This window comes from Gopherus flavomarginatus, chromosome 3, assembly GCF_025201925.1.
Source record: "Gopherus flavomarginatus isolate rGopFla2 chromosome 3, rGopFla2.mat.asm, whole genome shotgun sequence".
In the NCBI taxonomy this organism is placed as follows: Eukaryota; Metazoa; Chordata; order Testudines; family Testudinidae; genus Gopherus; species Gopherus flavomarginatus.
In genome coordinates this window covers 47,649,057-47,661,872 of record NC_066619.1, presented here as the reverse complement: position 1 = coordinate 47,661,872, position 12,816 = coordinate 47,649,057, and the positions used below count along the sequence as shown (strand labels likewise).

The 12,816-nt window shown below is 46.5% G+C and overlaps 1 protein-coding gene across 2 annotated transcripts in view; it reads left to right on the top strand.

Annotated features, from left to right (window-relative positions):
- IQGAP2 (IQ motif containing GTPase activating protein 2) overlaps positions 1 to 12,816 on the top strand; it is a 251,320-nt gene that overhangs the window by 120,819 nt on the left and 117,685 nt on the right. For both annotated transcript variants that reach the window (XM_050944558.1, XM_050944559.1), the window contains exon 3: positions 7,702 to 7,858. In XM_050944558.1, the coding sequence (XP_050800515.1) occupies positions 7,702 to 7,858 (157 nt within the window). The remainder of the gene's footprint in view (positions 1 to 7,701; positions 7,859 to 12,816) is intronic.

Here is a 12,816-nt window from a genome sequence, read left to right as displayed (position 1 = left end):
CGTTGGAACTGTGGAGCACGGCTAGCTGTTCTCCACCTCCCTAGCCAAGCCCAGGGCGAGCCATTGGGCCCAGCACGCTCCAGCCATTCGGAGCACTGTGCACCAGAGGCCACAGTCAGCCGGCCTCCCCCCTCGGGTACGGAGGAAGACCCTGCGCATCCCCTGGCACAGCAGGATGTCCCAGAGAAGGAGGTCCCTCAGGACGAGGCTTCCATAGAAGAACCACTCCTCCCTGGGTTATCTTCTTCCTCTTCCCTGGATGAGGCGGTAGCGGGCACATCATCATCGGGGCCCCCGCCGATTGATCTCTGGGCACATCAGGACCTTCTGCGGCGCGTTGCCCAAAATATAAACCTTCCTGTAGAGGAAGTTCCTGAAGTGGAGGACCTGGTGGTCAGCATACTTTCTGCAGAAGCACCGACCAGGATGGCCCTCCCCTTCATCAAATCCATCCAAGCAAAGGCGGACACCATATAGCAGTCTCCGGCCTCCATCCCACCCACAGCCCGCGGAGTGGAAAGAAAATATATGGTGCCATCCAAGGGGTATGAGTACCTCTACATACACCCCGCCCTCTGCTTGTTGGTGGTACAATCAGTCAACGAGCGGGAGCGCCACGGCCAGCAAGCTCCTGCGCCAAAATCCAGAAAAGCCAGGCGCATGGACTTGCTGGGCCGCAAGATTTACTCTGCAGGAGGCCTTCAGCTCCGTGTGGCGAACCAGCAGGTCCTCTTGAGCCAATACAGCTACAACACCTGGGAGGCTGTCAGCAAGTTCACTGAATTAGTTCCCCAGGACTCACGCCAGGAATTTTCAGCTCTCCTGGAAGAGGGGAAGAGGGTCACCAGGACCACACTGCAAGCGTCCTTAGATGCCGCAGATTCGGCAGCCAGAACGCTGGCATCTGGTGTAGCCATGCGTCGAATATCGTGGCTTCAGGCTTCCAGACTACCGCCCGAGTTGCAGTATACTATCCAAGACCTGCCATTCGACGGGCAGGGTCTTTTCTCTGAGAAAACAGATCCCAGATTACAGAGTCTGAAGGATAACCGGGTTATCATGCGTTCACTGGGAATGCACACACCCCAGACTCAGAGACGGCCATTTCTCCCACAACCTCAGCGCCCTTACCCCCCGCCTCGACCCAGACAGGATCTTACCCGGAGACGAGGCTGCCCGAACCGCAGGCGTCAGTCGGGTCCTCAAGGGGGTAACAATTCTGGGTCCGCAGGGACCCAAAGCAAACTTTTGAGGGTGCGCCTGAGAGCAGTATACCAATCCCCTCCCTGGATCCTCTTCATTTTCTCAACCGCCTCCACCCCTTCCTGCCGGCGTGGTCCCAACTGACCTCGGATCGTTGGGTCATGCGCACGGTGGAGTTTGGATACTGTCTTCAGTTTATTTCTCCACCCCCCTCCCTCCTCATCCCTCTTCAGGGACCCCTCTCACGAGCAACTTATCATCCAGGAGGTTCGCAAGCTCCTATTCATCAGAGCTATAGAGGAGGTGCCGGAGGAGTTAAGGGGCAAGGGGTTTTATTCCCGGTATTTCTTAATCCCCAAGTCAAAAGGGGGCCTCCGACCCATCCTGGACCTGCGAGGACTGAACAAATTCATCAAAAAGTTCAAGTTCCGCATGGTATCCTTAGGAACCATCATTCCTTCCCTGGATCCCGGAGACTGGTACGCCGCTCTCGACATGAAGGATGCATACTTCCACATTGCAATTTTTCCTCCACACAGGAGGTATCTGTGCTTTGTGGTAAACCAGGATCACTACCAATTTACTGTCCTCCCCTTTGGTCTCTCCTCGGCCCCTCGGGTATTCACCAAATGTATGGCAGTCGTCGCTGCTTCCCTGCGCCATCGTCGTATTCACGTCTTCCCTTACCTCGACGACTGGCTTATCCGAGGCACTTCGGAGGCGCAGGTGATCGGCCACGTCGCCATCATCAGGGAGCTGTTTGTGAATCTAGGCTTGACCATCAACCCAGACAAGTCCACTCTGGTGCCTACACAGAGGATAGAGTTCATTGGGGCAATGCTGGACTCCAACCTTGCGACAGCCAGTTTACCCCTGCACCGGATCCAAGCCTTAGTTTCCCTGGTCAAAGGTCTACAAGCCTTTCCGATCACTTCTGCTCGAACTTGCCTCGCTCTCCTGGGGCACATGGCGGCATGCACCTTCGTCACGAGGCATGCAAGACTGCGCATGCGCCCGCTGCAGACCTGGCTCGCGTCGGTCTATCGGCCAGGCAGGGACGCCATAGTCACAATCATAACGATTCCACCGAATGTTCTAGGCTCCCTCGGCTGGTGGACCACGTCCTCCCAAGTGTGTGCGGGCCTACCATTTCACACCCCCCAGCCCTCTGTGTCCTTGACAACGGACGCGTCATCACTGGGCTGGGGTGCCCACCTGGGGACCCTGCGCACACAGGGTCTCTGGTCGCCAAGGGAGCTAACGCTCCACATCAATGTGCGCGAGCTGCGGGCAGTCCAATTGGCATGCCAAACGTTTCAACGCCATTTACACGGCTGTTGTGTTGGTGTTCACAGACAACACAACGGCCATGTGTTACATCAACAAGCGGGGCGGGACTCGGTCCTCCCCGCTGTGTCAGGAAGCAATACGCCTGTGGGACTTTTGTATAACCCACTCTATACATCTGGTGGCCTCCTTTCTCCCGGGAGTACGAACACCCTCGCGGATCACCTGAGCAGATCCTTTCTATCCCACGAATGGTCCATCCATCCGGACGTCCTTTATTCGATTTTCTGGAGGTGGGGGTTTCCCCGAATAGACCTGTTCACCTCCAGATCGAACAGGAAATGCCAGGTGTTCTGCTATCTACAGGGTCGCTCCCCGGGCTCCCTGTTGGACGCGTTCCTGATCCCGTGGACGGGACGTCTTTGTTACGCCTTTCCACTCTTTCCTCTCGTCCACCGAGTCCTGATCAAGATCCGGAGAGACAGAGCCCGCCTCATCCTGATCGCTCCGGCTTGGCCGCGGCAGCCCTGGTACACCATGCTGCTCGACCTGTCCCTGGCAGACCCAATTCCCCTGCCTCTTTGGCCAGATCTGATCACGCAAGACTTCGGCAGGATGCGCCATCCAGACCTACAGTCCCTCTATCTGACTGCATGGCACCTGGCTGGTTAAGCCAGTCAGAGTTGCGCTGTTCCACAGGAGTACAACAAGTGTTGCTGGGCAGCAGGAAGCCTTCCACGCGTTCAACCTACCTCGCGAAATGGAAGCGCTTCTGCCACTGGTGCAACCAGCACGGCCATTCTCCACATTCCGTAGTAGTCCCCACTATTCTGGACTACGTGTGGTCTCTCAAGCAGCAGGGATTGGCGATCCCCTCTCTACGGGTACATCTCGCGGCTATATCCACCTTCCATCCAGGCGAGGCTGGCAAGTCAGTTTTTTCCCACCCTATGGTGTCAAGATTCATCAAGGGCTTGGAGCGACTATACCCTCAGGTCAAACGGCCTACCCCAACTTGGGACCTGAACCTTGTCTTAACCAGGCTCATGGCGCCCCCCTTCGAACCTTTAGCCACCTGCTCGCTGCTGTACCTGTCCTGGAAAGTGGCCTTCCTAGTCGCTATCACCTCGGCTAGACGAGTCTTGGAGCTTCGGGCACTGTCTGTGGACCCTCCATATACTGTATTCCATAAGGACAAGGTACAGCTGCGACCACACCCGGCGTTCCTCCCTAAGGTCGTCTCCGCCTTTCATGTTAACCAGGACATCTTCCTGCCAGTCTTTTGCCCAAAGCTGCATTCCTCCAGGCGGGAGCAACAGCTCCATTCTTTAGATGTCCGAAGGGCGCTCGCTTTCTACATTGAGAGGACCAAACCCTTCCGCCGTTCACCTCAATTGTTTGTGGCAGTGGCGGAACGCATGAAGGGCATGGCAATCTCCTCCCAGCGTATCGCATCCTGGGTGACATCCTGCATTCGGGCATGTTACGACTTGGCCCATGTTCCGACGGGTCCTCTTACCGCCCATTCTACCCGGGCTCAAGCTTCATCTGCCGCGTTTTTGGCACATGTCCTCATACAGGAAATCTGCCGCGCGGCCAGCTGGTCTGCTGTACACACCTTTGCATCACAGTATGCACTGGTCCAGCAGGCTAGAGACGATGCCGCCTTCGGCGCAGCAGTTTTACATTCCGCAACGTCTCGCTCCGACCCCACCGCCTGGGTAAGGCTTGGGAATCACCTAATTGGAATGGATATGAGCAAGCACTCGAAGAAAAGACAGTTAGTTATCTTTGTAACTGTTCTTCGAGATGTGTTGCTCATATCCATTCCACACCCGCCCTCCTTCCCCACTGTCGGAGTAACCGGCAAGAAGGAACTGAGGAACGGACGGGCCAGCAGGGGTATATATCAGGCGCCATACCGGCGCCACTCCAGGGGGCGACCTGCTGGCCCACCGAGTTTTGCTAGGGTAAAAAGTCTCCGACGAACGTGCACGCGGTGCACGCACACCTAATTGGAATGGATATGAGCAACACATCTCGAAGAATAACAGTTACAAAGGTGAGTAACCGTCTTTTCTTCTAACATTTTAGATTTAATATAAACTAAGTGTAGAGCAATAACTGATTAGGGCAAAAATTGATTTTTATATACTTTTGATAATATCCATGTTTTTGTTTCTCAGATTTTCTATTATTCATTTTTTACATTTTCACAGGAAATTGAGGGGGTGTCAGATAACTATTTAATAGCAGTAGACATTGAGATTGGGTGAAAGCTTCATAACTTAAAACACAAATTATCAAATATCACACCAAAATATACAAAGTAAATATTCTTAAACTCTAGCATCATTTTTCTTTTCTTTATCTTCTCCCATCCTCAGTTGCATAAGGCGTTCACCAGTTTCCACCATTTATTCTGGTCTTCTACTGATCTGTTCAGGCTTCTGCATGTCATGTTAAGAGATTTGGCTGCTTTGTGTGTTCTACATAATGTTTCTCTTGGTCTTCCTCTTTTTCCCTTTCCAAGTGCTGTCCGTATTATAACTTGCCACAGAAGTCATTTTGGTGACGTCTTTTAAAATGTGGCTTAAAATAGGTCCATTGTTCTCTTTCCATATTTTCTGTAGGTTGGTTTGCTCTCCTTTTTGAATTTCTAATATTGCAAGAAGTTCTTTCCAGCGGACTGGTAAGAGCTTCCTCAGGCATTACTTTGGAATGAGTTGATCTTCTCAATTTCTTTCATCTATTTCAATGACTCTGCTCCATAAACTGCTAATAATTTTTTTAAAAGGTTTTTGTGTCAATGCCAGTTTTGAAATCTTTTCAGGTTTATGAAAGTTGCTTGCTGCTTTTGATATTAGTTGTTTGACATCTATCATGGCATCACCAGCCTTGCACTTATCACTTCTCTAGAAATGACTTACTATTTCTAGTGTTTCTTCATCCACTCTAATGGTTACTTTTGGGACATTGATAGCAATATAGTTTGTCTTCCCCCTTGTTGATGAACAAACCCACTTGTTCTGCTGTCTGCCAAAAGCCATCTTGTCTTCCATTAAACAGTAAGTTTAGATCAGTGGTTCTCCTTTTTTGCGGACCACTTGAAAATTGCTGAGGGGCTTGACGGACCACTTAGTGATCTATCCAAATGTTGTTTGTACCATTAGCTAACTATTGTAAAGCGCTTTCGATTAAGGAGCTATATTTAAAAAAAAAAACCTTAATTTTTTTTATTCTGTAAATAAAAGCACACGATTCATATTGTAATATCAGTGGGCTTGCCTTTCTAATGCAATGGACGTGCTATCTCTCCCTGCAGTGGCAGACCTCAAGCTGGGGCTGGGAAGGAAGGGGGTCTCTCTCCAGCAGCTGCAGCCCTGGAATTGTGGGAAAGTCACCTCTTTCTCTGGCTGCCGCAGCCCTGCATGTCTCAAATCCCCCCCACCCCCTCTTCTCACCCCACTGCCCCCTCCCATCTACCTCCTATTCCCCCAAGGCTGCCACCTCACCTTACAGGGGCCAGGCACCTAATTAGTGGAGCCACACCTGTGCAGCTCTGCTATTTAGGTGAGTGGCCCTTAATTCTCTCGTGTGTGGCCCCCTATGCGTGCACCTTAGAGAGAACTATCCATGGACCATCTGAATGGAGCTCGCAGACCACAGGTGGTCCACTGACCACAGTTTGAGAACCTCCAAGTTTGACTAAACAGACAATATCAACAACAAAAACGAGGCCATCCAATTGTGCTTCATTTGTCCATAAAATTCCCTGATTGCCTTCTGCGGTTACTTTCCTCATGATAGTGCAAAACAATAGTGGGGACATAATACATCCTTGCCTTACTCTAGTTGTCACTGCAAACCATTAGCTGATACTGTCAGTTTGACTGCGCATTCAGCATTATCCTATACATCCTTGATTACTTTAATTGTTTTTGGTGGTGGTCCATTGAGTGCTATAATTTTCCAGAGACTGCCTGGGTATGCTGTCAAAAGCCTTCATGAAATGTATAAAATTTATCATGAGTTATTCTGCTTTGTTTTATAGTATTTCTAACAGTATGGTCTGCCTGTGATCTCAGTGGTCTAAAACTGCTTGTTCCTCTCAAGTTGATTGTTTCCTAATACATACCAGGATGATGTTGCACATGATTTTCTTACTTAGTCTATCTGTAAACTTTTATTTTTATCAATGGAAGTATTTGTCAGTTTGCATAAGTGGTGAAACTGACAGATAAACATTTATGGATTAAAAAATCAAATCCTTCCAAGCCTACTAATTTAATATTATCATCTCCTTTAGAGGAAGGACTTTCACACTGTTTACCACTGAACTATTTAGCCACTACAGTTGAGGTTCTTTGGGAACATGACATTTACATGGCTGGCTGTGTGGGTGTGTCTGTGTGTATTTGTCAGGCATAATGTTATAACTTGAGTGGAAACAGCAAGAAAATACTTGCTGTTTAGTCAATAATGGCTTTACTGTAATGAGTGGTACCAAATATTTCATTAACATTAATAAAGAACCGCAGTACTATAGTAGGTGGAGGATAAAAGCTGCATAACTGTTTCGTGGTGATAGTGGATGTGAATTATCTTGATTTTTCCCAAACTCCTTATTTTTGTGCTGTTAGACTCTGATTCAGGAAAGCATCCCTATTCAGAACAGCACTTAATCACTTGCTTACGTCCCATTGAAGGTCATGAGATTTAACTATGTGCTTAAGTGCATTCCTGAATTGGGGTCTTAATGACTTGTGCACTCCTGTTTCTATTTTAGAAACAAGTCTGAATGGGACTAATCTCTTTTCAATGTATCCTCAGATCTTGAGTAATGTCAGACATTTAAGTGCACTGAGACCCATTGGTACAACATTTAAAGTATCTTCTTCTGAGTCAGAAGGCATAGTTCAGAAACTGACTCCATTACCAAAGTATCCCTGATGCAAAAACTGTCGTGACTCCTTTTGTAGTAGTTTTGATCTACCGTCTAATGAGCACATGGGGAGCTCTTCTTCTGTTGCTCTGTGCATGCGTCGGTGCTTTTACTAACACCTAAGGGATGTGGAGTTGTTGTTTGGTAGTGGTGGTTGGTGGTGGTTATGGTTGTAACTAAGTGTGCGAGCACATAATGGGATCACAGTTCTAATATACTGTACCATGTTAAAATTGCAACCAACAGAAATATGTAATTCTTTGTAGATGGATGGAGGTCTGTTTGGCTGAAGAACTGCCACCCACTACTGAATTGGAAGAAGGGTTAAGAAATGGAGTTTACCTGGCCAAACTTGCAAAGTTCTTTGCCCCTAAAATGGTCTCTGAGAAGAAAATCTATGATGTGGAACAGATACGATATAAGGTAACAGGTTTTATTGGCTGTTGATTAAAACCAAGAGTTAAATATTTGTTGCTCCATCTTTTCCACTCGTTGTTTTAGCACTGGGCTTTGCAGAAAGCTAATGAGTACTTGTTTCTATCATGTTAATATTTTCTGCATCAGTAGACTGTGTTGTGTCCTAATACATATGGAATTCTACTCCTCGTTTCACTTTTTAAGATCTGTTGTATCTTTAGTTAGGAACATTACTCTTACCTTTCTTTCTCTCACCAGTTGCGCACACACATTACAGTATAACTCCCCGTAGACCAATGAAGGACTGACTGTGGTCACCAGCTGGGACATGAACTTATAGCCCTGAAGAGCAGGGAGGCAATATGATAAAATAAGAATAACTTTTATACAGAAAAACCATGATAGCTGTACTTAAGGTTTTTAAAGACCAAAAAAAGTGCTTTCAGCTCCAGGGAAAACTTTTTGGTAAGGACACAAAGCATTACCATTTGTAAAATTACAATCCATTAGGAAATAGGGGCCTAAAGCACTATGAGACTATTTATTTAAAAAAAGTTACCAAGTTCTTACATGAACTGCTGTATAATTTGTTAGCAAATAGCCTCCTTGTGAGATCTGCATGTTTTTAGTTTTAATATCAAACTCTGTATCATGGAGGAACAAAAATCAGCCAAACAAATCAAGCTCTGTTATTACAATCACAAGCTGCATAGTTACTTGGTGATAATGGAGAATGCATGTATATACATTAGTTTATATTTGGGGACCTCCTTTAAGAGCTGCTTTACTTCAGTTTGCATAAAAGGACAGCTGGAGAATGCAAATTTTAAAAGTACATCTGTTTTTGGAGTGTTTTCTGTGCAGGGCCAAAATTTGTTCAGGATCTCATGTGATTAAAAAAAGTGTATATAGCTTTAAAAATTATGCGTATGCTTACCTGCCACATCTGCAGTTCAGGCTTCTGTCTCTCAAATGGCCCCTAAAACAGGAGCATTGTTCTTCCCTTTTTTTTGTTCTGTTTTTTAAGTGGTGGTCTTGTCAACTGTTAGGGGAAAATGGCCCTTGAGTCCTGAATTTGAGCCTTGAAATGTAGTGGTGATCAGACTGATTTTATAGTTTATCTAAATATATATAGATTGTATAGATTATATAAATATATTTTAGATTGTAAATATTTGTGACTTACAAGCTTGTCTACATGAACACGTATAGCGTGACGAGCTGTGGTGTAAATTTATAGCTTTCTAGTGTGCTGCATGCTGACTCTGTGGACTTTGTTGCTGCACAATTTGGAAAAAAAAAAAAAAAAAAGACCCTGGGAACTTTTAGTGCATAGCAGCAGGCTCCACGCAGTCAGTCAATGTGCAGCCTGCAGGAATGCTGTAGATGTACACCACAGCGTGCTGCGATGTACATGCTTTGTGTAGATGTGCCCAAGTTATATGCATGCCCTGTTACTGAGTTGGAATCTTGAACAGTTTATCATACAGCATTGCAAATCGTATGTGGATTTTGGAAGACATAACAAAATAATTTATGAAAAACTGTAATCTTTCAAAAGAAGTCTATATAGAAGTTTAGACATGATGTTTTTTGTCTTTAGTTTCATCTCAATAAAAACTAAGTAATACTGCCAAATATGAAGTCCACTAGAAAATTTGTCATTGCTATTGATCTTAAGGTGGAAAGAACTCCAGATACCACTACGACAAGCAATAGTATATAACCTTAATGTCGATTGACCTTTAGAAATGCCTCATCTTAAATTTTGATGGTTAGTACAGAAAGTCTACGGTACAAAGTATCAGAGGGGTTGGGTAGCCGTGTTAGTCTGGATCTGTAAAAGCAGCAAAGAGTCCTGTGGCACCTTATAGACTAACAGACGTTTTGGAGCATGAGCTTTCGTGGGTGAATACCCACTTCGTCAGATGCATCTGACGAAGTGGGTATTCACCCACGAAAGCTCATGCTCCAAAACGTCTGTTAGTCTATAAGGTGCCACAGGACTCTTTGCTGCTTTTACGGTACAAATATTCTCATGTGTCCTATCTTCTCTGTATAAAGATACACTGTTGTGTGGTAACTGAAGTGACGTATTCAAAGCCAAAAATGTTGAAAACTGCCAGTTCAAGCTCTCTTATCAAACAAAAAAGCCTCATTTTCAGCAGCTGTGTGGCTAAAATTAGAAAGATAACTGTTCACTAGTATAATTCACAAACTGGCATGTTTGTGCCTATTTTCATCATAACTTTTATATGCATTTAGTGTGAATTTTTTTTACATGAATTGACAGGCCCTGAGTGTGAAATCCTCTTGCCACATGAGTAGAGAATTGCAAGGTTTTTGGGAAGCCCAAGAACAACAACAAAGCAAAATTCTCCATACTGCTTCAGCACTGAGTCAACTCTGACCTAAAGGGGCCTCTCCCGTGAAGGAGAAAGTAGTTCATTCCCTATGCTTACAATCATGCTTTCCTTAGTGCCACTGCTGAGACTACAAAACCAGTGCCAGTTGGTGCCAAAATTTTTGTGATGTGGCCATGTGCCCAGTAGGAAACTGAGACAACCAGACTCAACTTGCCTAGATCATTGGACAACAATCAAATGGTATTTTTTAGTCACAGTTGACCTAGACTGGATCTGAAAAGCTCTTTTATTCCAAGCCATTATAACTCATAAGACCTTTTATTCAAAGGAATGTGCTAGTGGGAAGTTATCTTCAGACTGAAGCTCGGAGCAGCCAGCACACCTCCAGCTTTACATAGGCAGTAGATTCTGATTGATGTAATCTACAGAGAGGTGGACAGGCCAAACATGAATGGTTCTGTGACTCCACCATGGCATGTCCCTGCTTGGTTTTGGGGACGTAGGTTTCAAATTCACAGTTTCTGTGAACTAATTTTGGAATAGTTAGCAGCAAAGAATCCTGTGGCACCTTATAGACTAACAGATGTTTTGGAGCATGAGCTTTCGTGGGTGAGTACCCACTTCCTCAGATGCATGTGATGGAAATATCCAGGGGCAGGTATATATATGTGTGCTAGCAAGCAAGCTAGAGATAACGAGGTCAGTTCAATCAGGGAGGATGAGGCCCTGTTCTAGCAGTTGAGGTGTGAAAACCAAGAGAGGAGAAACTGGTTCTGTAATTGGCAAGCCATTCACAGTCTTTGTTCAATCCTGAGCTGATGGTGTCAAATTTGCAGATGAACTGAAGCTCAGCAGTTTCTGTTTGAAGTCTGGTCCTGAAGTTTTTTTGCTGCAGGATGGCCACCTCAAGGTCTGCTATAGTGTGGCCAGGGAGGTTGAAGTGCTCTCCTACAGGTTTTTGTATATTGCCATTCCTAATGTCTGATTTGTGTCCAGTGAACAGTGCACTGATACACGGGTGCCCTCCCACCAACAGCACAAGAAAAAGAACTCCACATGGACTCCTCCTGAGGGTCGAAATGACAGCCTGGACCTATACATTGAATGCTTCCGCCGGCGTGCACAGGCAGAAATCGTGGAACAACAACATCGCTTGCCTCACAACCTAAGTCGTGCAGAACGCAATGCCATCCACAGCCTCAGAAACCACCCTGACATTATCATCAAAGAGGCTGATAAAGGAGGTGCCGTTGTCATCATGAACAGGTCTGACTATCAAAAGGAGGCAGCCAGACAACTCTCCAATACCAAATTCTACAGGCCACTTCCCTCAGATCCCACTGAGGAATACACTAAGAAACTACAGCATCTACTCAGGACACTCCCTACACTAACACCAGAAGAAATCAACATACCCCTAGAGCCCCGACCAGGGTTATTCTCTCTACTACCCAAGATCCACAAACCCGGCAATCCTGGACGCCCCATCATCTCGGGCATTGGCACTCTCACTGAAGGACTGTCTGGATATATGGACTCTCTACTCAGACCCTATGCCACCAGCACTCCCAGCTATCTCCGTGACACCACTGATTTCCTGAGGAAACTACAATGCATTGGTGACCTCCCAGAAAACACCATCCTAGCCACCATGGATGTAGAGGCTCTCTACACAAACATCCCACACACAGATGGAATACAAGCTGTCAGGAACACTATCCCTGATGATGCCACAGCGCAACTGGCTGCTGAGCTCTGTGCCTTTATACTTACACACAACTATTTCAAATTTGATGACAATATATATCTCCAGATCAGTGGCACTGCTATGGGCACCCGCATGGCCCCACAATATGCCAATATCTTCATGGCCGACCTGGAACAACGCTTCCTCAGCTCTCGTCCACTCACACCCCTTCTCTACCTACGCTACATTGATGACATCTTCATCATCTGGACCCATGGGAAGGAGACTCTGGAAAAATTCCACCATGATTTCAACAGCTTCCACCCAACCATCAACCTCAGCCTGGACCAATCTACACGGGAGGTCCACTTTCTTGACACCACGGTGCAAATAAGTGATGGTCACATTAACACCACCCTATGTCGAAAACCCACCGACCGCTATGCCTACCTTCATGCCTCCAGCTTCCATCCCGGGCACATCACACGATCCATTGTCTACAGCCAAGCACTGAGGTACAACCGCATCTGCTCTGACCCCTCAGACAGAGACCAACACCTACAAAATCTCCACCAAGCATTCTCAAAACTACAATACCCGCACGAGGAAATAAGGAAACAGATCAACAGAGCCAGACGTGTACCCAGAAGCCTCCTACTGCAAGACAAACCCAAGAGAGAAACCAACAGGACTCCACTGGCCATCACATACAGCCCCCAGCTAAAACCCCTCCAACGCATCATCAAGGATCTACAACCCATCCTGGACAATGATCCCACACTTTCACAGGCCTTGGGTGGCAGGCCAATCCTTGCCCACAGACAACCTGCCAACCTGAAACATATTCTCACCAGTAACTGCACACCACACCATAATAACTCTAGCTCAGGAACCAATCCATGCAACAAACC